Genomic DNA, 26,701 nt, shown 5'->3' with positions numbered 1-26,701 from the left:
GAAGTTTACTGAATCAGTTCAATGGATAACATTATCAAATGGATAAGCAGCACTCATTAAATTACAGATAAACAGTCTACAGGGAAAACATGTCAATGTTGTCTGGCAAGATATTGCTTTTGTTTAACCTGGCACTTAACGTCAGTAAGACAAAAGAGCTGATTGTGGACTTACGGAAAGGCAAGATGAAGGAACACATACCGATCCTCTTAGAGGGATCAGAAGTGGAGAGAGTGAGCAATTTCAAATTCCTGGGTGTCAAGATCTCTGAGGATCTAACCTGGTCCCAACATATTGATGCAGTTATAAAGAAAGCAAGACAGTGGCTATACGTCATTAAGAGTTTGAAGAGATTTGGCATGTCAACAAATACACTCAAAGACTTTTATAGATGTACTGTGGAGAGTATTCTGACAGGCTGCATCACTGTCTGGTATGGGGGGGGGGGTGCTACTGCATAGGACGGAAAAAAGCTGCAGAGGATTGTAAATGTAGTCAACTCCATCTTGGGTACTAGCCTACAAAGTACCCAGGACATCTTCAAGGAGCAGTGTCTCAGAAAGGCAGCATCCATTATTAAGAACCTCCAGCACCCAGGGCATGTCCTTTTCTCACTGTTACCATCAGGTAGTAGATACAGAAGCCTGAAGGCACACACTCAGCGATTCAGGAACAGCTTCTTCTCCTCTGCCATCCCATTCCTAAATGGACATTGAACCCTTGGACACTACCTCACTTTTTAGGATATATAGTATTTCTGTTCTTTGCATCATTTTTAATCTATTCAATATATGTATACTGTAATTCATTTATTTATGTATTATTATTTTATTTTGTGTTTTTTTTTCTTTTATATTATGTCTTGCATTGAACTGCTGCTACTAAATTAACAAATTTTATGTCACATGTCGGTGATAATAAACCTGATTCTGATTCTGAATTCCATGAATGCTTCTAACAGTAGATTATTTTGCTCTCAGATTATCTACATTACAACTAATGTTTAAAGAACCAAGGTATAGCAGAGCATGAATGTAAACCAAAAATTATTGAAGCTCAGAAATAGAGGATAGATGCAGAAGGGAGAGGAAATGGAATGATCAATGATTTAAACTTGTTATGAGCCCTGCAGGACTCTGCACCTTGCTGTACAACGTTGATCTTGGTTTCTCAAGCACGTATATTTACTAACTGTTAACTTAATTTGAGCCTTAGTCCCTTGTGCTTTCAGTTTAATCTTGTCAAGTTAATTATGACCGGCACGTGTTTCCTGCATTCTATGATTATTTAAAGGGGTCTCTAGTTAACTCTTAAGCGGAGTCCTACTGTGTTTCAGAGAATGATTTGTGTCACTGTGTTGTTTCGTTGGTCGTCCGATGCTCTGTTGCTATTCTTATGCCAAAACTTTTGTTTCTGTTTTCGGGTGAGGATTCTCTGCTCCTGGTTGGAGTTCTGACTGGGCTGCCCGCTGCCCCTGGGTTGAGCCAGTGCTAGCGATCACCATGATAAAGACAGTCTGCCATTCCTCCGCACTTGGGTCCAGTATTGCGAGTGCACACCATGACAAAACTGGCTGGTGAAAATGCTTCAGCCAAGGGCGTTGTCTATTTCAAGTGTGTTCACACATGTTACAGCTTCTTCCTCATATGGACGTGCAAAACCAGACATTGATAACGCCAATGACCAAATGCTGATTAGTGGGAACATTTCAGCAGTAGAATACGAAAAGGAAAAACATTGGTCTGGTGTTGCACTTTGAGGTTTTTAACTCCGTCACTTTATTTCTGACAAATGAAATTCTATTTTACTTCAGTTGTTTTTTTCTACAAATGTTTGTAAATACTTCAGCAGAAATGCTTCTTATTATGCTTTTCCATATAACGTGAAGTGTTGTTCCCAGTTCAGTTATAAATATTTGTTTATTGGGTTGCATTGGTCTATTCTGTTTCCTGAACAATCCCTTCACACAGCTGTGGTTTTCAAAGGCTTTACCACATAATCTATCCAAACAGAAACACATCTGAAATGCTGTGCATTACAAGTACATAAGAGAGGGGAATTTATCAGCTGTACTGAAAAATTAAACGCGAGATAACAAATAAACAAAGAAATCATCCATTCAGTGCAGAAAAAAAACAAAATTCTCGATTTCCCTGCTTCCTCATAAAATCTTTCCCTCTTGAGCAAGCTACTCTTTGTACGGTTAACTCTACAGACAGACAGACATACTTTATTGATTCCGAGGGAAGTTGGGTTTCGTAACAGCCGCACCATCCAAGAATAGTGAAGAAATATAGGAATATAAAACCATAAATAATTAAATAATAATAAGTTAATCATGCCAAGTGGAAATAAGTCCAGGACCAGCCTATTGGCTCAGGGTGTCTGAAGCTCCTAGGGAGGAGTTCAAAGTTTGATGGCCACAGGTAGGAATGACTTCCTATGATGCTCAGTGTTACATCTCGGTGGAATGAGTCTCTGGCTGAATGTACTCCTGTGCCTAACCAGTACATTATGGCATGGATGGGAGCCATTGTCCAAGATGGCATGCAACTTGGACAGCATCCTCTTTTCAGACACCACCGTCATAGACTACTGCTATAAAATGAACTTCATTGAATCAACCAAGGGGTCATATCATACCACACAGTCTTATCTAAAGTTCATCCTGGAACTAAACCCCCTCCTGCAAGATTTTTCAAAAGTTTCAAGTGAAAAAGGCAATACCAATTCTTATGAGTGTTTACTCTATAAGGAATAATTGGGCTTTCCAACAGGTCTTCATTATTGATTTCATTTCATTTGTTTTTCAATTTAGTTTAAATTCTTCAATTATTCATCCTTCGCTTGGAGTCAGTTTCCATTCAGGACACGTGTGTGATTGTATTTCTGTGCCCTGCTATATTCCTTGTATTACATTATATAGAATGACTATTTAATCTCCCAATTGTGATCAAGACTCTACATAAAATATTAATAAGGATTTCCTTCCCAGATGCAGTCTTTTGTTTACTTCAAGTCTTTGCAACAACCAACGTTTGAATTTAGATTTCTCATTTTACAAATCAATTTGCTTCATTCAGTACTCACTTTGGTAAATGAAGGGAAATGTCAGCCATTTTGCAACATCAATGTCCTGGAAAAACAGCCAATTTATTCATCAGTTCAGGGATCAATATTGATATTGACAGTGGTGCACAATTTCCTTTGAATAGTAATATAGTGTCATCATTCTCTACCTGAACCAAAAAAAAGCAACATTGTAAACATTTGCTTGAGGTTTCATATGAAACTTCCCTCAGCTGGGCATTTGCTCACTCCTACAACTAGAAAGTGCACACTTACGTCCAGTGCGTGTTACTGAAGCACACAACCTGCTGCAGTTGAGAAAGTTGCTCAGTCAGACAGACTGGCAGCCTGTTTATGCTAATTTTTCCTGTTTTGACCCATTATTCCTGATTGACTGCTGTGGCTTTGGTGAACAGAAATGCTGTTGAAGCTGGAAAACTGAACTAAAAGCAGAAATAGCTGAAATACTCAAAAGGTCAAGCAGCACCTATGAAGAGAGAAACAGAGACAATTGTTCTTCAAGCTTTTGTAGCTGTGGTAAATACTGTGTTAAAACAGCTGTGTTATTATGGTTTAGGTCAAATATAAATAAACCATTGATTTTTACCAGTTCTTGGTCTTCATATGTTTCTATGGAAGCTTTCAGCGTTTGCATATAATATACCGTATATCCAAGGGACTCATTTATACATAGACAGTTCATTCAGTCCTTCGATCTGCTGTTAAATTCTGTTGAAGTTCCGCTCTTTTAGAATTTATCTACTTTATGGTAGCAACAGATTCCATAACTTGTTAAATAGTGACCTTTGCAATGTCTGCAATATTTGGTATTGTGAATGTTACCTACGGAGTAGATTAATAGTGGTATCCTTGGCAAATATATTTGATATCATTTACAAAATTTCTTTACCTCAAGTTTTAAATCAAGTACTGTGCAGTGCGTCAAACATAAGTCAATGAACACTTACAACAAACAAGCTGGTGTGTTCATTACAAATGTTATCAAGACAGTATGATCAGATCACAAAGAGAACTGTAGACCAATACAATCTGTGCAAGCAAAGAGCATTCCAGTGTATCTAATCAAGATGACGAACTCGCGGCTTCCTGGAGCATAGAATGACACATTTCGTGGCTTTAACATCCAATTCAAATGTAAAATACCTTATTCTGACACTAGCTTGCCTACTCACACAAAATAGAAAAAAATTGCGTAGATTAAACATAATATACCATGGGCATGTTTTATAGTGGTAAAATTTAAAAATAAGTACAAATTTTGAATGCTATTGCAGAATTAAACCTTCTACATAGCTAATATATCCATCTCTGTGTTGATGTTGATGTCCAGAATTTCTCTGGTTATTTGATAGAAATTCCAGCAACTTTCTACAAGTTACAACAAGGAATTGGTAACCTAGTAATAAATACTTTATGACATTCTTCAAGCAAGAGAAAATCTGTAGAAGCTGAAAATCCAGGCAACACACAAAATGCTGACAGTTCTGTAACCCTCTGGAATTGTGAACCCTTCTGAATCTAGCATCTTGATAATGCCCAGATTTAAGTGCTCTGCTGCTGGTGAAGGTGCCTTCAGCTCTCAGATCTCTAAGAAAGGGAATTTTCTTCCTCAAAAATCTTCCTCAGACTTTAAACCACTTTAAAAAATACAACCCTTTGAACAAACTTTCAGTCACCCATAAAAACATTTTTATCTGTGTCTTAGAATCAAATTTCTTTGAACATCCTCCTATAAAGCACTCTGGGATAAGTTGGCACATTGAAGGTACTATAAGACCATAACATATAGGAGCAGAAGAATGCCATTTGGCTCAAGTCTGCTCCAGCATTCAATCATGGGCTGATCCAATTCTTCCAGTCATCCCCACTCCCCTGCCTTCTCCCCATGCCCTTTGATGCCCTGGCTAATCAAGAACCTATCCATCTCTGCCTTAGATACACCCAATGACTTGGCCTCCACAGCCGCTCATGGCAACAAATTCCACAGACTCACCACCCTCTGACTAAAGTAATTTCTCCACATCTGTTCTGAAAGGACATCCTTCAATTCTGAAGTCGTGCCCTCTTGTCCTAGAATCACCTACCATGGGAAATAACTTTGCCATATCTAATCTGTTCAGGGCTTTTAACATTTGGAATGTTTCAATGAGATCCCCTCTCATTCTCCTGAACTCCAGGGAATACAGCCCAAGAGCTGCCGGATGTTCCTCACACAGTAACCCTTTCATTCCTGGAATCATTCTTGTGAATCTTCTCTGAACCCTCTCCAATGTCAGAATAACCTTTCTGAAACAAGGAGCCCAAAACTTCACACAATACTCCATGTGGTCTCACAAGTGCCTTATAGAGCCTCAACATCACATCCCTGCCCTTATATTCTATACCTCTAGAAATGATTGCCAACATTGCATTTGACTTCTTCACAACCAACTCAACCTGGAGGTTGAAGTAACACATACAAAAAACTGGAGGAACTCAGCAGGTCGGGCAACATCCCTGGAAACAAGCAGTCAATGTTTCAGTCCGAGACCTTTCGTCAGGACTGAAGAGGGACGGGGCAGAGGCCCTATAATGAGGTCTGGTAGGTGCCAGGTGAAAAACCAGATCAAGGCGTGGGGGAGGGAAAGCAGGGAGGGGATAATCAGGAAAGGTGAAGCAGGAATGTAAAGGGAAAGCACTATGGGTAGTAGAAGAAGGCAGAATCATGAGAGAGGTGATAGGCAGCTGGAGGAGGAAGCAGAGTGAAGCTGGGATGGGGGAAGGGAGGGGGAGGGAATTACTAGATGTTGGAGAATTCAGTGTTCATGCCAAATGTATTCTTTATAGGGCCCCTGCCCCCTCCCTCTTCAGTCCTGACGAAGGGTCTCGGCCCGAAACGTTGACTGCTCGTTTCCACGGATGCTGCCCCATCTGCTGAGCTCCTCCAGCTTGTTGTATATGTTGTTTTGACCCCAGCATCTGCAGTGTACTTTGTGTCAACCTGGAGGTTTACTTTTATTGTATCCTGCACACGGAAACCCATGTCCCTTTGTATCTCTGCATTTTGAATTCTCTCCCCATCTAAATAATAGTCTGCCTGTTTATTTCTTCTACCAAAGTGCATGACCATACACTTTCTAACATTGCATTTCATTTGTCACTTCTTTGCCCATTCCACTAAACTATCTAACTCTCTCTGTAGGCTCTGTTTCCTCAACACTACTCGCTCCTCCACCTATCTCTGTATCATCTGCAAATTTTGCCAGAAATCCATTTATACCGTAGCCCAAATCATTGACATAACTTGTAAAATAGTAAGTAAATACTAAGTAAATGCAAGTCACTGTTGTTACCTACACTCAGTGGCTAACTCATTCAGTAACTCTGTACCTAATAAAGTGGCCACTTGCTCTTTTGTTCATGGTCTTCTGCTTCTGTAGTGCATCTTCTTCAAGGTTCAACATGTTGAACATTCAGAAATGCTCTTCTACACACCATAGTTGTAATGCATGTTTATTTGAGTTACTGCAGCTGTCCTATCAGATTGAACCAGTCTGGTCTTTCCTCTCTGATCTTTGTCATTAACAAGGCATTTTCACCCACAAAACTGCCACTCACCGAATGTTTTCTGTTTTTCACACCCTTCTCTGTAAATCCTGAAGAATGTTGTGCATGAAAATACACTTATTGCTTAACTCTACATTCATGTATTTATGCTTTGAAGAAATTTGTAAGAGTGGCATGCTGTGTCTCGATACATCTGACAATAATAAACCAATTGTCGCACCAATGGTTATTCATCAGCAAGGTGGGGGAATGGATAATTGAGAGGGCTTTCAAGAGGCACTTGCATAGCAACAACCAGTTCCTAGATCAGCTCATCTTCCATCATGGTAACTCATTTCCTGATCTCATTACAGTCTTCGTCCAAACATGGACAAAAGAACTGAACTCCAGAGGTGAAGCAAGAGAAACCACCCAAGATAGCATTTGATCGAGTTTGTCATAAAGGAGCCCTGGCTAAAGTGGAGTCAAATGGAATTAAAAGAAAAGTCTCCAATGGTTGGAGTCATGCCTAGTATAAAGGAGGATGGTTGTGGTGATTCGAGGCCTCTGGACACTTCTGCAGGAGTTCCTCAGGTCTGAGGAGTTCCTACACTCTTCCATAGAAGGGGAACAAGGCACCTGATGAGTTAGATGCGAGATGGTGTGAGGTCCTTCCATTGCGTATTCAGAGCTTCTGCAGGATACTGATGAAGGCTCTTAAGGTTCTCAACAGTATTCTAAAAGCTGCTTTTCCGCTTTATGGAATCAGAGGCCTGGAATCCCAGAACTCATTGAGAAAGTTTAATTTCTTTAAGGAGTCCTTCAGTACACCCTTAATCTTCTCCTCTTTCCTCCTAAACATCTTTGACATAGCCCAGAACTTTGATTGCATCAGAAGATGTGTTCCTGCTTACAAGCAAAGTGCTCTGCTCAACATAGCCACAAAATGACTTTTACCACCTTGAAGAACAGGAGTATCATGGCCATGGTCACATTACCATTGCAAAGTCCACTCTAAGTTATTCAATATTCAAATTTGGAAATATTTCATTGGCTCTAAAATCTTGAAACTCCTCACCAAAGAGCATTGAAGGAGTTGCATTATTAGTGGCTCATCATTATTTTCTCAAGTGTAATTAGGTTGGGTAATAAATGCCAGTCTTGCAAGAAATGGACACAATCCTACTAATAACTACGTTAAATTAATAATGTCTGTGTCAAAGGATGCAATATTCACAATGAGTTCCGAACACTCCTGGTGTCATGGTCCCGACTGAACAGCGGCAGGCATCCAAGTTTTGACGCTCCAGTTCCCAGGAGTATGGTGAGCCGCTGCTGTTCTCTTAAGACTCAGAATGCCAACTACTGCCTGCCACTTTCCTTCATGGAAAGTCTATACATAAAGGCCTCGTGCTGAGCAATCACTGCTCACTCATAAGCGTTCCATTTCTTGTATTCCACTTTGTGATTTCACCTTTGGATTTTAATTGTGTTGTCTTGTTAATTTTGACTCTGAGTTAATTCTAGATCTAACTCCGCACTTGGGCTCACCACCACCTGTAGCTCCCTCATTACACATGGTGAGCATAAAGAAGAGGCCTAGCTCAGAAATCTGGATCTTCATTTGAGCAGCCAATTAATCAGCCAACAGGTGGTTTCGGGAAATGATAGCTTTACTGTAAAATCTTATGAAGCCATACTTTCTCAATATGTGTCCATTTACTGATGAGCAGCTTCATGGTAAAACTATTCCTTGCTTGACAGTACTCCTGCATGTGAATCTTTTAAGGATATATCCGAAATTACTACTGCTCACAGAGGCATGCACTATTATTAGTGCTATTAATAAGTCTGGCAGCACTCAGCTCCCATTCTGAGCAAACGCCCTGACGCCAAACCACTTCCAGTTCAATAACGACAATCTGCTAAAAATTGAATGATGCCCATTGAAAAAGAACAATTGTGCCCACACTATCTTTAACATAGGTAGCATTAAAATGCATTTAGTTTTTTATTGTTTTAATCTATTTAATTTGTCTGTCCTGACTGGTCTTTCTGTAGTACTTTACAAGACAAAAGCTCTTAACTCTCATCAAGGATGGTAATGGATTATGGAGCAGTCATATCCATACAAAAGAATCATTTATATGTGAAATGCATGTTGATTTTAATTGTAAGGGTTCTTTATGAAGGGTCATGTAGAATCCCGCTTTTGCATTGCCATATAACTTTGCACACCAACTGTCGACAGATTGATTGAGAAACAATCCATTTCAGTTTGGCACTTTAGTACATTTGCTTTGATTTGAAATGGAAGGAATTTCTCAGGGTCAGGAAGCAGACAGTGTCGATATTGCTCCATCATTCAGAATCAACTCAAAAGTGCTGCACATCATCTGCAAAGTTTAAACTGTACATGGTGACAGAGGCATCGTAGGATACTCGGATTTGGAAAATAACTCTGCTTATGTAATCACTTGAAAGGCAATTAATAACACTATATCTCTAACAGATTCTTGCAGGGAGAATTAGTTATTTTTTAATAAAATGTCCTTGAAATGTTGGAATATTTGAAATTACCACATCTACACTTGCCCCAAAGAGCTAAATGGTAACCATGGAACCAAAGGACAAACTAGTGATACCAGTTGTAGAACTTAATCTTCCAGATAAAGGAGCTGAACTATTACCCTTCTCTGCTAGCCACTCTCCATAAGCATCATCTCTGTGCAACAAACCCTTGGTCTGTCTGCTTTCAATCCCAAAAAATTGCATTGCCCATTTCACCCAAGAGACATGACTGTATGTTAACATTCCTTGGGATTTAGATTCACAACCTCCTGCAGAAATTATCCACTCCTCCAAATCTGTCCTTAGGATGCCTTCCCCTTTATGTCCTCCATCAGCAGCTACACACTCAGCTGTTTAGAGTGTGCATCATGGAATTACCTTCCTCTATAATTCCACATACTTATCTGCTATCTCACCTTCAATACTATTCTTAAATATTCTTTCTGTTTGTGTTACATTTGTCTTTGTTGCACTGCGCTGTATTTCCCACATTAAGTACACATAAACATTAATTGTTATTGTGCCAGGAGACCATTAAAGCTATGTTATAAACTTTGCTTTATCTGCTGAATAAATGAGCTGAACTAATACTGATACTGTTGAAACTACTTCCTGTAAACAAGAAAGCATTAACAAATTATTTATAGCCTACTGGAAATAGAGGTTTACAACTTGTTTAAAGAAAGTGGTTACAACTTTCACTAATTATTGAGCTCATTTTATCCAACAATTAAGACCTTCATGAACACAGTGTATTAGATGCACAATATGGAAAAAGTGTTTGACTATATAATGCAGAACCACAATCGGATAAAATAATGCATTGAGAAAGAATGAGTGCGCAGTATCCCCACCCCACCACACAAGGAAAGTTTCAACAACTTTAAATTTATCATTTTGGAGGAGTCATCCCGGGCCCAGCACTTCAGTGCAAATACGAAAAATGCTCTGCAGCACCTCTACTTCCTAAGGAGTTTGCGAAGATTCAGCCTGGTATGGAAACACCATTGCTAGTGAATGGAAAATCCGACAAAAGTTGTGGATATGGCCAGTCCATCAGGGGTAAAGCTCTCCCCACCATTAACACATCTACATGAAGCATTGTCGCAGGAAAGCAACACCCATCAGTAGGGACCCCCACCACCCAGAACAAGCTCTCTTCTCACTGCTGCCATCAGGAAGAAGGTACAGAAGCCTCACGCCTCGTGCCACCAGGTTCAGGAACAGTTATTACCCCTCGACCATCAGGCCTTTAAATGGGAGGGTATATGTTCACTCAGCTTCACTTGCCAATCATGGAAATGTTCCCATAACCTCAGGACTCACTTTCAAAAATTCTTCATCTCACGTTCTCAGTATTTGTTGCTTATTTATTTATTATTATTATTTCTTCATTTTGCATTTGCAGTTTGTTGTCTTTTGCACACTGGTTGAACACACAAGTTGGTGTGGTCTTTCATTGATGATATTATGGTTAGTATTCTGTTGTGGATTTATTGAGTATGCCCGCAAGAAAATATATCTCAGGGTTGTATATAGTGACGGACATATAGGTTCTTTGATAGTAAATTTACTTTGAACTTTGACATCCCTTTTAAATCTCTTATCTCTGAGATTAAATTTATGCCTCTTGTGTTCTGCACCCTTTCCCTGGGAAAAAGGATTTGTGCTTCCACTCTGTCAATGCCCGTCATGATCGTGTATACTCCTCAGTCTCCTACTTTCCAGGGAATAATGTCGTAATAAACGCAGCCTCTTCTTATAACTGAAGCACCCAAATTAACGCAACATTTTGGTAAATCAAGGCAATTGGACATGCTGTATCATCTGGAAGATGCTTCACCACTCATCCAAGAGGTTTCTTCAGTTCTGATCCATGGTGGGTAGCTTTCTGGCTTATAAACTCCATGAGTTCTTCAAAGGCATAGCAATCACGATGAGGGTCATTGACAGATGTGGAGGTAATGATAGAGTTATTAGTCTTATCTTCGCATGAGGGAAGTGTGAACTGCTGTGGACTGCATCGTAAGTAGCTGATAGGTGATGTCGTACCCCACCCTCTCTGTTAAGGAATGGGTTTTCCAGTTTGACAAAGCTGGCTTCTTTAACTTGTCTTTCAAACCACCCGTCCTCCTTGTCCAAAATGTGCACACTGTTATCATTAAAGGAGTGTCTCTTGTCCTTTAGGTGTAGATATAAAGCCAAGACTGAGGTGTTAGCCCTCCTATGTTGGGCCATCCATTTGTAAAGTGGTTGTTTTGTCTCGCTGATATACAGATCTGTGCAGTTCTCATTGCACTGGATAGCATATAAAACATTGTTCTGTTTACGTTTAGGTGTAGGATTCTTGGGGTGGGTGAGTTTCTGTCCAACTGTGTTTGTAGGTTTGAAGACCCTGATAACAACTGGTGCAGTATCAAGCATGATATTGGTTAATCTCTGGCAATAGATTTGGGACAGATATCAGTCATGATCTTCACCATTGCTAGCCTAAACTAGAAGGATTAAACATCTGCTCTCTGTTCAGATGGTACTTTAATTGCACGGATCTCAAGGCAGCACACTGCTTAAAGATGTAGTCAGACTCAAGGTGTGATTCTACACTATCTGTCTGCAGGTTTGGCATATGTTGGGTGTAACTTGGGGCTGGTGCATTGAGTCGTAAACACAATTCTCCAACATTCTTCTAACCTAACTCTGCTGGAAGAAGAATCTTTGTGACATTGTAACTCACAACTTAGCATGGTTCCATATGTACTCAGAGGCTGCTCCCACACTTATTTACAGGTTCAATGTCAAACATGATTCATTCAGTTCAAAGAATAGGCTTCCTGTCCTCACTTTTTTTAGTAGAAGCAAAGAATAACCTCAAAGTCAAAATTAGAGAAAAATCAAAGGAGAAAATAATGGAAAATTGGATCCAGGTAGCTGACAGCAAGAGTCACAACTCTTGGACTTCGCTTGTGTCAAAATGCATCAGGAAAGAAGCAACTAATTTAACTCAAATCTGTTGGACGTTATTCAAATCCTCTGGGGTTATGCACACCAGAGTATCAGTGAATGGTATTTCATCTCTTCAAGCACTTGTAACCGGAACTTTAGCAAGAGACTTCCAAATAATTAGCCGACTTCACTAAGTTTCACTGTAGAGGTGATGGAGTAAGACTGGAATATCACCGTACACTCTTATCTCAAATCACAGAGCACTTTCACCACTGGATTTGGGGAGTGAGGTGTGCATTTCAGTTCCATCTACACTCTTCTTGAAAATGCAGTTGTTAATCCAATTCTGCACAATAATGTAATAAAAATATTTGACTGAAGAACTTTGACTAAAGTTGGTGCAGCCATAAAATTGGTACCAAGATAGTTTTGCAGCAAATTATTTCACTCTCTCACTCCCTAATAAATGAATTTAGATACGTTTGTACTTTAAACAATTTATGACTTTAATGCTAAGATGCTCAAAAATGCAGACAAGGAACTGTTGGTATGTAGGAACAGTTGCAAATGATTCCATTGATATTCACTTCTTGTTGTTGCGGAAATTTTACAACATTCTGAATAAGTCAATGAAATGATAATTACAACAATACGAAGAGTAATATCACTTCAGCTATTTAGCTATTTAGTTTTGAAATGATTTTCAATTGTTCAATTTTCAATTTTCAATTTGTTCTTGGACTTAAGCCAGTCTATTACTGGTTTCTTAGTTTTTTTTGGAATTACATAACTTGGAGAACAAGGCAAATTTGTAATACCTGTTTTCCTGCTAATTCAGACAGAATACAAGTTTAAAGCTAATGGGTTTAATACTTTAAATAGAATCAAAATGTAATTATGCATCAATTTCATTGGGAAATATGGAAAAGCACAACTGAAGGGCAGACATACCAACAGTTCCTTGTCTTTGAGCATTTTAGTATTAAAGTCATAAATTGTTTAAAGTACAAACGTATCTAAATTCATTTATTAGGGAGTGAGAGAGTGAAATAATTTGCTTACTTTTTTCCATTGACCAAGTCCACATCAAACAGCCCCAGAGTCACCTCCGGGGGATTCTCATACTTCATAGTCACACCCAGGGATGCTTACAAATCTTACAAAAACTTGGAAAGCACTTGGAGCACCTTGTATAATTCTGGCCAGCACATTTTAGAAAGGATGTGGAAGCAAAAGGCAGAGTGTGGAGAGATTCATTGGGATGTTCCCTCAAATGGAGTGCTGCAGTTATCAAGAGAAAATGATAAGGTCACCACCACTGTAATTTTGGAGGGTGAAGGGTGACCTTATAGAGTTTTATAAAATTATAAGGGGTGCATTTAGGATAGATGGTCAGAGTAATTTTTTAGGCAGGAGAATAAGTAAGATGAAGTCACAGGTTTAAGGGAGAGGGGAGAAATCAAGGGAGGTATGAGTTGTATACTTTTCACACAGAGGATGGTGGCTATCTGCAACGAGCTACCAGGGGAGGCTACGGAGGCAGATAGATGTAGGCCCTATGTAAGCAAATAGGAAGACTGCAGGGAGGCAACATAATTGGTGTGTAGGAGGTGGGGTGACGGGGCCCATTTTTATTCTCTAGGTATCTATGATCCCACAATGAAAAGTCTGTGAAGAGTCGTCATACCCTGTCCTGAACTGATTTCTCACATATTTTGCTCACAGCGTTTTCCACTTCTGCTGGGAATGGAGAAACATCTATCTTATTAAGGTGAAGGTGAAGAGAAAATATAATCGGCGCGGCTGCACAAGAACTCTGTGATTCCATTGGCACATTTGCTCCACCCCCACCAACCTCATAAGCACCCGAGAAAGACCTTTGATAATTGTACAAGTTGCGCAATTCCCATCATATGGTGTAAGTTGCAATCTCAGCATGGTTGGCGGTGTTATTGGAAGTGAGACGTACCTGTATCCACGTCGCACTCATGCTCACAAGGGTCAGTTAGACGACACCCACATAACTCCATTACCCAGGGCCCACTACTGTTCTGCTGGTAGTACAGTAAAACCTGGGCTGGGTTCAGCCAATCACTGGCAACAAGTTGACTTCCGTAAAGCAAGACAAATCTGCTACCTAGACAAAAAGAAGAGCCAGATAATGGTATTAGCTTGTTATTGCTTTGTGACTGTAAAAGAATCTGCTTAAATAATCAATCATATTCTAGGAAATTAGGTGATCAAAGCAGTAAAGGTAGAAACAATTTTTTGGAACAAAACTTCAAGTTTATTGTCATGGACATCTATACCCAGGGACAACTTTCACAGTTCTACAGAGAAAACCATTTTGACTGGTGGCAAAACAGTCTGGTATGGGAACTCCAATACACAGGAAGCAAGAAGCTATAGGGATTGGTGGATTCAGCTCGTTTTACCTTAGTACGGCTGTCCCTACCATCAAGGGGATCAACAAGAGGCAAGGTCTCAGGAAGCTGACATCATCGTGGCTGCCATCAGGAGGCATGGTAGCCTGAAGATCAACACCACAAGGTTCAATACCAGTTTCTTTTACACTGTCATCAGGTTCTTGAAATGACATGAAAACCCTAATTCTACCTCAAAATATATTTCCCTCAATGAATGTTGTTACGTTTACTTTTGTTTATTTGAAGTGCAAGTTCTATACCCTTTATGTTAATTTAAGTTTACATCTTTATGGTTGTCATGTTTGTGATGTACTGTGGTCCTGCTATAAACAGCTAATTTTCAAGGCATTTCTACTTCATCTCGAGGTTAGTGAGACCTTGGAATTCCCCATCTTTGAGGCTTGTGGAAACTCAGTCACTGACCATATTTCAAGGCAAAGATTACTAGAGCTCGAAACTTATAGGATATTGGTTAACATAAGAAGGAAACCCAAAAGTCAAAAAATCAATAATGAGGAGGTCAAAGGATCTACTTTTGCTTCTGTTTTTATGTCATCTTGCCCAGAGTAGATCTCAGGTAAATGAACCAGTCTGCCTGCAACTTCAGAATTCTATTCAGCTCAAAGTTGAGATTCCAGCTCCCTCACTGTCCCCAACCTTCAGCAATTTCTTAATCCAACATATGGCCAACTAAAGATGACTAAAAATTGACCAAAACCTCCACCACATTATTCCAAGACTGGGTCTATTGTTAACGGTCTTTGAAATTTGTGAACACCAGAATTGTAGGTGGAACATAATTACTAGTGACGTAGCGTACAGCTCCTGTGATCTTAGTTCAGTTCTGACTGGTGTGGTCTGTTTTGGGTTTATGTATTTTCCCTGACTACCTGGGCTTCCTCAGGATGCTCCAGGTTCCTTCACATCCCAAATTCCTTTAGGTCGGTGGGTTAAGTGGCCACTGTATATTGTCCCTGATCAGGTGGGCAGTTGGTGCAAAACATAAGGAGAATAAAATGTATTAGGAGGGTTTAAGGTTTTAAAAAGATAGACAATAGACAATAGACAATAGACAATAGGTGCAGAAGTAGACCATTCGGCCCCTCGAGTCTGCACCGCCATTCTGAGATCATGGCTGATCATTCACTATCAATACCCAGTCCCTGCCTTGTCCCCATATCCCTTGATTCCCCTATCCATCAGATATCTATCTAGCTCCTTCTTGAAAGCATCCAGAGAATTGGCCTCCATCGTCTTCCGAGGCAGTGCATTCCACACCTCCACAACTCTCTGGGAGAAGAAGCTCTTCCTCAACTCTGTTTTAAATAACTGACCTCTTATTCTCAATCCATGCCCTCTGGTACTGGAATTCTCAATCCATGCCCTCTGGTACTGGATGGTATTGGATACTTTGTTCTGATTCAGTGGGTCAAATGACTTGTTTCTGTTCTATAGCTCTCTAACACGTTGCAGAATGCTAGTCTCAAACCTCCATCAAAAGACTCCTCATCCAAAAGAAATTCAAAAAATCAAACAAAATGACACCTCTAAACATATCATTTCATGGATTTATAACAGTTTAATGGTAAAACTCAAAGAGGAATGGAAAAGAGGGTTGCATCAATCTAATTGGCATGTGTTTTTTTTTTCAATCTATTTTAAGTGATTACAGGCAAAAGTTAATATGCAGAAAAGAGAGAAATAATCTCCTATACACATGGGTACACTTCTTCTAAGTGATCACTGGATAAATTCAGACTGACATCATCTGGAGTTGGAGAGACCATTAATATTTGAGTATTATTTAAAGCTAAAGGCAGCTTGCATGGGGTTTGCAAACCAGCATGATCGTCTGTACAGATGGGGTCAGGTTCCTCTCTGTTATTACTGGAGACAACTTCAGAGTCAAGGTTAGAGAGATACGCACATTGCAGAAACAGCTAATGGTGAGGATGCAGGTCATTTGAGAGTAGGTGTTACACATGTGTGCAATATTTAGCATCAAAAATCCTATGGTCATGAGGAAAGAATTAAACAACTAGGGCTTCTCTCTTTGGAGTGAAAGAGGATGAGAGATAGAGAAATACACTGGTTTATGAGAGATATAGATAGAGTCAGGTTGCTTAAGGTTGTTTACCTGGGGGTGGGGGAGGTAGCGGGGGTGGTATTGGGGCCAAGCTCCCACGAGATAATAAATGGTCCTAATGGCGTGCATATTAAATGGCTCCTGACAACCAAGTCGAGCTCCTGGCTTTCATGTAACAGGAGAAAGGGCAAAGATGGGTTACTGGCACCTAAAAACCAGTCACTTCGGGCAGATGGCGGCTCATTAACTGTGGTTGGCAGCTCATCTACGAGAAGGAAAACTCCGCTGGCTTGCACAATACCTACTCATGGTTAGGCTTCAGGAGTAAACCCCGAGGCAAAAATCTGCAGCTGGAGTCTCTGAGGCAGTCCCACATTGAGTTCAAGGATAACCAGCAACTCCAGCGATGAACCGGGTATCAAACTGTATCAGTCTCTACTGTTCCTTTGGGTTCATTAGATGAGTGGACAGGGGGAGAGATTACTGCATGGACAACAGTTTGCTCTCCATTTCGTACTGCCCAAGCTTGTGTATCTAGACAGCCAGGATGCAATAGGATGCAAAACTCTGACCGACGGAGGCACTCAAATAGAGCGGAGAGTCAGCACCTATTTCTCAGGGGAGTAATGGTTCCTGTCACCTCTGCAGAGAGTGGTAGGTATCTGGAACACACAGCTAAGAATAGATTGGACAGTCAGTAACTTTTGTCCTAGAGTATCGATGGTTCCTGTCACCTCACAGAGAGTGGTAGGTATCTGGAACACACAGCTGAGAATAGATTGGACAGTCAGTAACTTTTGTCCTAGAGTATCGATGGTTCCTGTCACCTACGCAGAGAGTGGTAGGTATCTGGAACACACAGCTGAGAATAGATTGGACAGTCAGTACATTTTGTCCAAGATTATCAACAGTTCCTGTCACCTATGCAGAAAGTGGTAGGTATCTGGAACACACAGCTGAGAATAGATTGGACAGTCAGTACCTTTTGTGCTAGAGTATCAATGGTTCCTGTCACCTACGCAGAGAGTGGAAGATAACAAGAACACACAGCTGAGATTAGATTGGACAGTCAGTACCTTTTGTCCGAGACTATCAACAGTTCCTGTCACCTCTGCAGAGAGTGGTAGGTAACAGGAAAATACAGCTGAGATTAGATTGGACAGTCAGTACCTTTTGTCCGAGACTATAAACAGTTCCTGTCACCTGCACAGACAGTGGTAAGTATCTGGAAAACACAGCTGAGAATAGATTGGACAGTCAGTACATTTTGTCCTAGACTATCAACAGTTCCTGTCACCTCTGCAGGGAGTGGTAGGTAACAGGAAAACACAGCTGAGATTAGATTGGACAGTCAGTACCTTTTGTCCGAGACTATCAACAGTTCCTGTCACCTCTGCAGAGAGTGGTAGGTATCTGGAACACACAGCTGAGAATAGATTGGACAGTCAGTACCTTTTTTCTTAGAGTATCAACGGTTCCTGTCACCTCTGCAGAGAGTGGTTGGTATCTGGAACACACAGCTGAGAATACATTGGACAGTCACTTCCTTTCGTCTGAGAGAATCAATGGTTCCTGTCACCTATGCAGAGAGTGGTAGGTATCTGGAGCACACAGCTGAGAATACATTGGACAGTCAGTACACTTGGTCCTAAAGTATCGAAGGTTCCAGTCACCTACGCAGAGAGTGGTAGGTATGTGGAACAAACAGCTGAGAACAGATTGGACAGTCAGTACCTTTTGTCATAGAGTATCAACGGTTGCTGTCACCTACGCAGAGAGTGATAGGTATCTGGAACTCACAGCGGAGAATATATTGTACAGTCAGTACCTTTTTTCTTAGAGTATCGATGGTTCCTGTCACCTCTGCAGAGATTGGTAGGTATCTGGAACAAACAGCTGAGAATAGATTGGACAGTCAGTACCTTTTGTGCTAGACTATCAATGGTTCCTGTCACCTACGCGGAGAGTGGAAGGTAACAAGAACACACAGATGAGATTAGATTGGACAGTCAGTACCTTTTGTCCGAGACTATCAACAGTTCCTGTCACCTCTGCAGAGAGTGGTAGGTAACAGGAAAATACAGCTGAGATTAGATTGGACAGTCAGTACCTTTTGTACTAAAGTATCGATGGTTCCTGTCACCTACGCAGAGAGTGGTAGGTATCTGGAACACACAGCTGAGAATAGATTGGACAGTCAGTACCCTTGGTCCTAAAGTTTCGATAGTTCCAGTCACCTACGCAGAGAGTGGTAGGTATCTGGAACAAACAGCTGAGAACAGATTGGACAGTCAGTACCTTTTGTCATAAAGTATCAACGGTTGCTGTCACCTACGCAGAGAGTGATAGGTATCTGGAACTCACAGCGGAGAATATATTGTACAGTCAGTACCTTTTTTCTTAGAGTATCAACGGTTCCTGTCACCTCTGCAGAGAGTGCTAGGTACCTGGAACACACAGCTGAGAAAAGATTGGACAGTCAGTAACTTTTGTCTTAGAGTATCAACGGTTCCTGTCACCTCTGCAGAGAGTGGTTGGTATCTGGAAGACACAGCTGATAATAGATTGGACAGTCACTTCCTTTTGTCTGAGAGAATCAATGGTTCCTGTCTCCTATGCAGAGAGTGGTAGGTATCTGGAACACACAGCTGAGAATTGATTGGACAGTCAGTACCATTTGTCCTAGAGTATCGATGGTTCCAGTCACCTACACAGAGAGTGGTAGGTATCTGGAACAAACAGCTAGGAATAGATTTGATAGTCAGTACCTTCTGTCCTAGAATATCAATGGTTCCTGACAACTATGCAGACAGTGGTAGGTATCTGGAACAAACAGCTAAGAATAGATTGCACAGTCAGTACTTTGGGTCCTACAGTATCAACGGTTCCATTCACCTACGTAGAGAGTGGTAGGTATCTGGAACACACAGCTGAGAATATATTGGACAGTCGGTACTTTTTGTCCTAGAGTATCAACGGATCCTGTCATCTACGCGGAGAGTGGTAGGTATCTGGAACACACAGCTGAGAATAGATTGGACAGACAGTACCTTTTGTCCTTGAGTATCATTGGTTCCTGTCACCTCTGCAGAGAATGGTAGGTATCTGGAACACACAGCTGAGAATACATTGGACAGTCAGTAACTTTTATTCCTAGAGAATCGATGGTGCCTGTCAACTACGCAAAGAGGGGTAGGTTTCAGGAAGACACAGCTTTGAATACATTGGACAGACAGTACCTTTTGTCCTTAAGTATCAGTGGTTCCTGTCACCACTGCAGAGAGTAGTAGGTATCTGGAACACACAGCTGAGAATACATTGGACAGTCAGTATCTTTTGTTCTAGAGTATCAACGGTTCCTGTCAACTACGCAGAGAGTGGTAGGTATCTGGAACACACAGCTGAGAATAGATTGGAGAGTCAGTACCTTTTTGTCCAAGTGTATCGATGGTTCCTGTCACCTCTGTAGAGAGTGGTTGGTATCTGGAACAAACAGCTGAGAATAGATTGGACAGTCACGTCCTTTTGTCCAAGAGAATCGATGGTTCCTGTCAGCTCTGCAGAGGGTGGTAGGTATCTGGAACACACAGCTGAGAATAGATTGCACAGTCAGTACCTTTGGTCCTAGAGTATCAACGGTTCCTGTCACCTCTGCAGAGAGTGGTAGCTATCTGAAAAACACAGCTGAGAATAGATTGGACAGTCAGTAAACTTTGTCCTAGACAATCAGCGTATCCAGTCAACTACACAGAGAGTGGTCAGTATCTGGAACACACAGCTGAGAATATATTGGACAGTCAGTACATTTTGTCCAAGAGTATCAATGGTTCCTGTGACCTACACAGAGAGTGGTAGGTATCTGGAACACACAACTGAGAATATATTGTACAGTCAGTATCTTTTGCTCTAGAGTATCAATGGTTCCAGTCATCTACGCGGAGAGTGGTAGGTATCTGGAACACACAGCTGAGAATAGATTGGGCAGTCAATACCATTTGTCCTAGAGTTCAGATGGTTCCTGTTACCTCTGCAGAGTGTGGTAGGTATCTGGAACACACAGCTGAGAATAGATTGGAGAGATAGAACATTTTGTCCTAGAGTATCGATGGTTCCTGTCACCTCTGTAGACAGTGGTTGGTATCTGGAACACACAGCTGAGAATAGATTGGACAGTCCGTACAGTTTGTCCTAGAGTATCGATGGTTCCTGTCACCTCTGTAGACAGTGGTTGGTATCTGGAACACACAGCTGAGAATAGATTGGACAGTCCGTACAGTTTGTCCTGGACTATCAGTGGTTCCAGTCACCTACACAGAGAGAGGCAGGTATCTGGAACACACAGCTAGGAATAGATAGGGCAGTCAGTATCTTTTGTCCCAGAGAATCGAAGTTTCCTGTCTACTACGCAGAGAGTGGTAGGTAGCAGGAACACACAGCTGAGAATACATTGGACACTCAGTAGCTTTTGTCCTAGCGCATCGATGATTCCAGTCACCTCCGCAGAAATTGGTAGGTATCTGGAACACACAGCTGATAATAGAATGGACAGTCAGTACCTTTTGTCCTAGAGTATCAATGGTTCCTCTCACCTCTGCTGAGTGTGGTAGGTATCTGGAACACACAGCTGAGAATAGAATGGTCAGTCAGTACATTTTGTCCTAGAGTATCGATGGTTCCAGTCAGCTACGCGGAGAGTGGTAGGTATCTGGAACACACAGCTGGGAATAGATTGGAAAGTCAGTGCCTTTTGACCTGGAGTATCAATGGTTTCTGTCACCTCTGCAGAGAGTGGTAGGTATCAGGAGCACACAGCTGGGAATAGATTGGACAGTCAGTATATTTTGTCCGAGAGTATCGATGGATCCTGTCACCTACATAGAGTGTGGTAGGTATCAGGAGCACACAGCTGGGAATAGATTGGACAGTCAGTATATTTTGTCCGAGAGTATCGATGGATCCTGTCACCTACATAGAGTGTGGTAGGTATCTGGAACACACAGCTGAAAATAGAATGGACAGTCAGTACCTTTTGTCCTAGAGTATCGATGGAACCAGTCAGCTACACGTAGAGTGTTAGGTATCTGAAACACACAGATGAGAATAGATTGGAGAGACAGAACCTTTTGTCCTAGAGTATCAATGGTTCCTGTCACCTCTGTAGAGAGTGGTTGCTATCTGGAACACACAGCTGGGAGTAGATTGCATAGTCAGTACCTTTTGTTCTAGAGTATGGCTGGTTCCTGTCACCTCTGCAGTGTGTGGTAGGTATCTGTAACACACAGCTCAGAGTAGATTGGACAGAAAGTACCTTTTGTCCTAGAGTATCAACAGTTCCTGTCACCTACGCACAGATGATAGTTATCAGGAAAACACAGCTGAGAATAGATTGGACAGTCAGTACCTTTTGTCCCAGAGTATCAACTGTTCCTGTCACCTCTGCAGAGAGTAGTAGGTATCTGGAAAACACAGCTGGGAATAAATTGGACAGTCTGTAAATCTGGTCCTACTGTATCAACGGTTCCTGTGTCTTCTGCAGAGAGTGGCAGGTATCTGGAACACACAGCTGAGAATAAATTGGGCAGTCAGTATCTTTTGTGCTGGAGTATCAATGGTTCCTGTCACCTCTGCGGAGAGTGCTAGATATCTGGAAGACAGAGCCTAGAATAGATTGGACAGTCAGTACCTTTTGTCCTAGAGTATCGATGGTTTCTGTCATCTCTGCAGAGTGTGGTAGGTATCTGCAACACACAGCAGGGAACAGAGTGGACAGTTGGTACCTTTTGTCCTAGAGTATCAATGGCTCCTGTCACCTCTGCAGAGAGCGGTAGGTATCTGGAGCACACAGCTGGGAACAGATTGGACATTAAGTACCATTTGTCCTAGAGTATCGATGGCTTCTGTCATCCACGGAGTGAGTGGTAGGTACCTGGAACACACAGCTGGGAATACATTGGACAGTCAGTAACTTTTGTCCTAGAGTTTCTATGGTTACGGCCACCTCTGCAGAGAGTGGTAGGTATCTGGAAAACACAGCTGAGAATAAATTGGACCATCTGTCAATCTGGTCCTATTGTATCAACAGTTCCTGTCACTTCTGCAGAGAGTGGCAGGTATCTGGAACACACAGCTGAGAATAGATTGGGCAGTCAGTATCTGTTGTGCTAGAGTATCAATGGTTCCTGTCACCTCTGCAGACTGGTCGGTATCTGGAACACACAGCTGGGAACAGATTGGACAGTTGGTACATTTGTCCTAGAGTATCGATGGTTTCTGTCAACTACGCAGAGAGTGGTAGGTATCTGGAACACACAGCTGGGAATACATTAGACAGTCAGTACGTTTTATCCTAGACTATCAACAGTTTCTGTCACCTCTGCAGAGTGTGGTAAGTATCTGGAACACACAGCTGAGAATAGATTGGACAGTCAGTACCTTTTGTCCTAGTGTATCGATGGTTCCTGTCACCTACATAGAGAGTGGTACGTATCTGGAACACACAGCTGAGAATAGACTGGTCAGTCAGTACCTTTTGTCCTAGAGTATGAACTGTTCCTGTCACCTCTGCAGAGAGTGGTAGGTGTCTGGAACACACAGATGAGAATAGATATTACAGTCAGTAGCTTTCGTACTCGAGTATCAACTGTTCCTGTCACTTCTACAGAGTGTTAGGTATCTGCAACACACAGCTGAGAAAAGATTGTACTGTCAGTGTCTTTTGTCCTCAACTATCAACGGTTCCTGTCACCTCTGCAGAGAGTGGTAGGTATCTGGAACTCACAGCAGAGCATATATTGAACAGTCAGTACCTTTTGTCCTAGTGTATCGATGGTTCCTGTCACCTACATAGAGATTGGTAGGTATCCAGAACAGACAGCTGATAATAGATTGGACAGTCAGTACATTTTGTCCTAGAGTATGGATGGTTTCTGTCATCTCTGCAGAGTGAGGTAGTTACCTGGAACACACATCTGAGAATGGATTGCATAGTCAGTACCTTTTGTTCTAGAGTATGGCTGGTTCCTGTCACCTCTGCAGTGTGTGGTAGGAATCTGTGACACACAGCTGAGAGTAGATTGGGCAGTCAGTACCATTTGTCCTAGAGTATCAACAGCTCCTGTCACATCTGCAGAGAGTGGTAGGTATCAGTAAGACACAGCAGAGAAAAGATTGGACAGTCAGTACCTTTTGTCCTAGAGTATCAACCGTTCCTCTCACCTCAGCAGAGAGTGGTAGGTATCTGGAACACACAGCTGAGAATAGAATGGTCAGTCAGTACATTTTGTCCTAGAGTATCGATGGTTCCAGTCAGCTACGTGGAGAGTGGTAGGTATCTGGAACACACAGCTGGGAATAGATTGGAAAGTCAGTGCCTTTTGACCTGGAGTATCAATGGTTTCTGTCACCTCTGCAGAGAGTGGTAGGTATCAGGAGCACACAGCTGGGAATAGATTGGACAGTCAGTATATTTTGTCCGAGAGTATCGATGGATCCTGTCACCTACATAGAGTGTGGTAGGTATCAGGAGCACACAGCTGGGAATAGATTGGACAGTTAGTACCAATTGTCCTAGAGTATCGATGGATTCTGTGTCCTACGCAGAGAGTGTTATGTATCTGGAACACACAGCTGGGAATAGATTGAACAGTCAGTACCTTTTGTCCTAGTGTATCGATGGTTCCTGTCACCTACATAGAGAGAGGTAGGTATCAGGAACACTCAGCTGGGAATAGATTGGACAGTTAGTACCAATTGTCCTAGAGTATCGATGGATTCTGTGTCCTACGCAGAGAGTGTTATGTATCTGGAACACACAGCTGGGAATAGATTGAACAGTCAGTACCTTTTGTCCTAGTGTATCGATGGTTCCTGTCACCTACATAGAGATTGGTAGGTATCCAGAACAGACAGCTGATAATAGATTGGACAGTCAGTACATTTTGTCCTAGAGTATGGATGGTTTCTGTCATCACTGCAGAGTGAGGTAGTTACCTGGAACACACATCTGAGAATGGATTGCATAGTCAGTACCTTTTGTTCTAGAGTATGGCTGGTTCCTGTCACCTCTGCAGTGTGTGGTAGGAATCTGTGACACACAGCTGAGAGTAGATTGGGCAGTCAGTACCATTTGTCCTAGAGTATCAACCGTTCCTCTCACCTCAGCAGAGAGTGGTAGGTATCAGGAAGAGACAGCTGAGAATACATTGGACAGTCAGTATCTTTTGTCCTGGAATATCGATGGTTACTGTCACCTACGCAGAGTGTGGTAGGTGTCTGGAACACTCAGCTGAGAAGAAATTGGACAGTCTGTACATTTGTCCTAGAGGATCAACTGTATCTGTCACCTCTGCAGAGAGTGTTTGTGTCTGGAACACACAGCTGAGAATAGATTGGAAAGACAGTACCATTTGTCCTAGAGTATCGATGGTTCCTGTCAACTACGCAGAGAGTGGTAGGTATCTGGAAAACACAGCTGAGAATAAATTGGACCATCTGTCAATCTGGTCCTATTGTATCAACAGTTCCTGTCACTTCTGCAGAGAGTGGCAGGTATCTGGAACACACAGCTGAGAATAGATTGGGCAGTCAGTATCTGTTGTGCTAGAGTATCAATGGTTCCTGTCACCTCTGCAGAGACTGGTCGGTATCTGGAACTCACAGCTGGGAACAGATTGGACAGTTGGTACATTTGTCCTAGAGTATCGATGGTTTCTGTCAACTACGCAGAGAGTGGTAGGTATCTGGAACACACAGCTGGGAATACATTAGACAGTCAGTACGTTTTATCCTAGACTATCAACAGTTTCTGTCACCTCTGCAGAGTGTGGTAAGTATCTGGAACACACAGCTGAGAATAGATTGGACAGTCAGTACCTTTTGTCCTAGTGTATCGATGGTTCCTGTCACCTACATAGAGAGTGGTACGTATCTGGAACACACAGCTGAGAATAGACTGGTCAGTCAGTACCTTTTGTCCTAGAGTATGAACTGTTCCTGTCACCTCTGCAGAGAGTGGTAGGTGTCTGGAACACACAGATGAGAATAGATATTACAGTCAGTAGCTTTCGTACTCGAGTATCAACTGTTCCTGTCACTTCTACAGAGTGTTAGGTATCTGCAACACACAGCTGAGAAAAGATTGTAGTACTGTCAGTGTCTTTTGTCCTCAACTATCAACGGTTCCTGTCACCTCTGCAGAGAGTGGTAGGTATCTGGAACTCACAGCAGAGCATATATTGGACAGTCTGTACCTGTTGCCTAGAGTATCAATGGTTCCTGCCACCTCTGCAGAGAGTAGTAGATATCTGAATCACACATCTGAGAACAGATTGCACATTCAGTAATATTGTCCTGGAGTCTCAACGGTTCATATCACCTCAGCAGAGAGTGGTAATTATCAGTAAGACACAGCTGAGAATAGATTGGACAGTCAGTACCTTTTGTTCTAGAGTATGGCTGGTTCCTGTCACCTCTGCAGTGTGTGGTAGGAATCTGTGACACACAGCTGAGAGTAGATTGGGCAGTCAGTACCATTTGTCCTAGAGTATCAACCGTTCCTCTCACCTCAGCAGAGAGTGGTAGGTATCAGGAAGAGACAGCTGAGAATACATTGGACAGTCAGTATCTTTTGTCCTGGAATATCGATGGTTACTGTCACCTACGCAGAGTGTGGTAGGTGTCTGGAACACTCAGCTGAGAAGAAATTGGACAGTCTGTACATTTGTCCTAGAGGATCAACTGTATCTGTCACCTCTGCAGAGAGTGTTTGTGTCTGGAACACACAGCTGAGAATAGATTGGAAAGACAGTACCATTTGTCCTAGAGTATCGATGGTTCCTGTCAACTACGCAGAGAGTGGTAGGTATCTGGAAAACACAGCTGAGAATAAATTGGACCATCTGTCAATCTGGTCCTATTGTATCAACAGTTCCTGTCACTTCTGCAGAGAGTGGCAGGTATCTGGAACACACAGCTGAGAATAGATTGGGCAGTCAGTATCTGTTGTGCTAGAGTATCAATGGTTCCTGTCACCTCTGCAGAGACTGGTCGGTATCTGGAACAC

At 41.8% G+C, this 26,701-nt stretch overlaps 1 protein-coding gene across 1 annotated transcript in view; it reads right to left on the bottom strand.

Moving 5' to 3' along the window:
* astn1 (astrotactin 1) overlaps positions 1-26,701 on the bottom strand; it is a 2,712,832-nt gene that overhangs the window by 1,433,870 nt on the left and 1,252,261 nt on the right. The window contains exon 7 of the mRNA XM_059984849.1: positions 14,099-14,266. Within this exon, the coding sequence (XP_059840832.1) occupies positions 14,099-14,266 (168 nt within the window). The remainder of the gene's footprint in view (positions 1-14,098; positions 14,267-26,701) is intronic.

The sequence above is a fragment of the Hypanus sabinus genome, chromosome 11, assembly GCF_030144855.1.
Source record: "Hypanus sabinus isolate sHypSab1 chromosome 11, sHypSab1.hap1, whole genome shotgun sequence".
NCBI lineage: Eukaryota > Metazoa > Chordata > Chondrichthyes > Myliobatiformes > Dasyatidae > Hypanus > Hypanus sabinus.
This window is presented reverse-complemented; position numbering and strand designations above follow the sequence as displayed.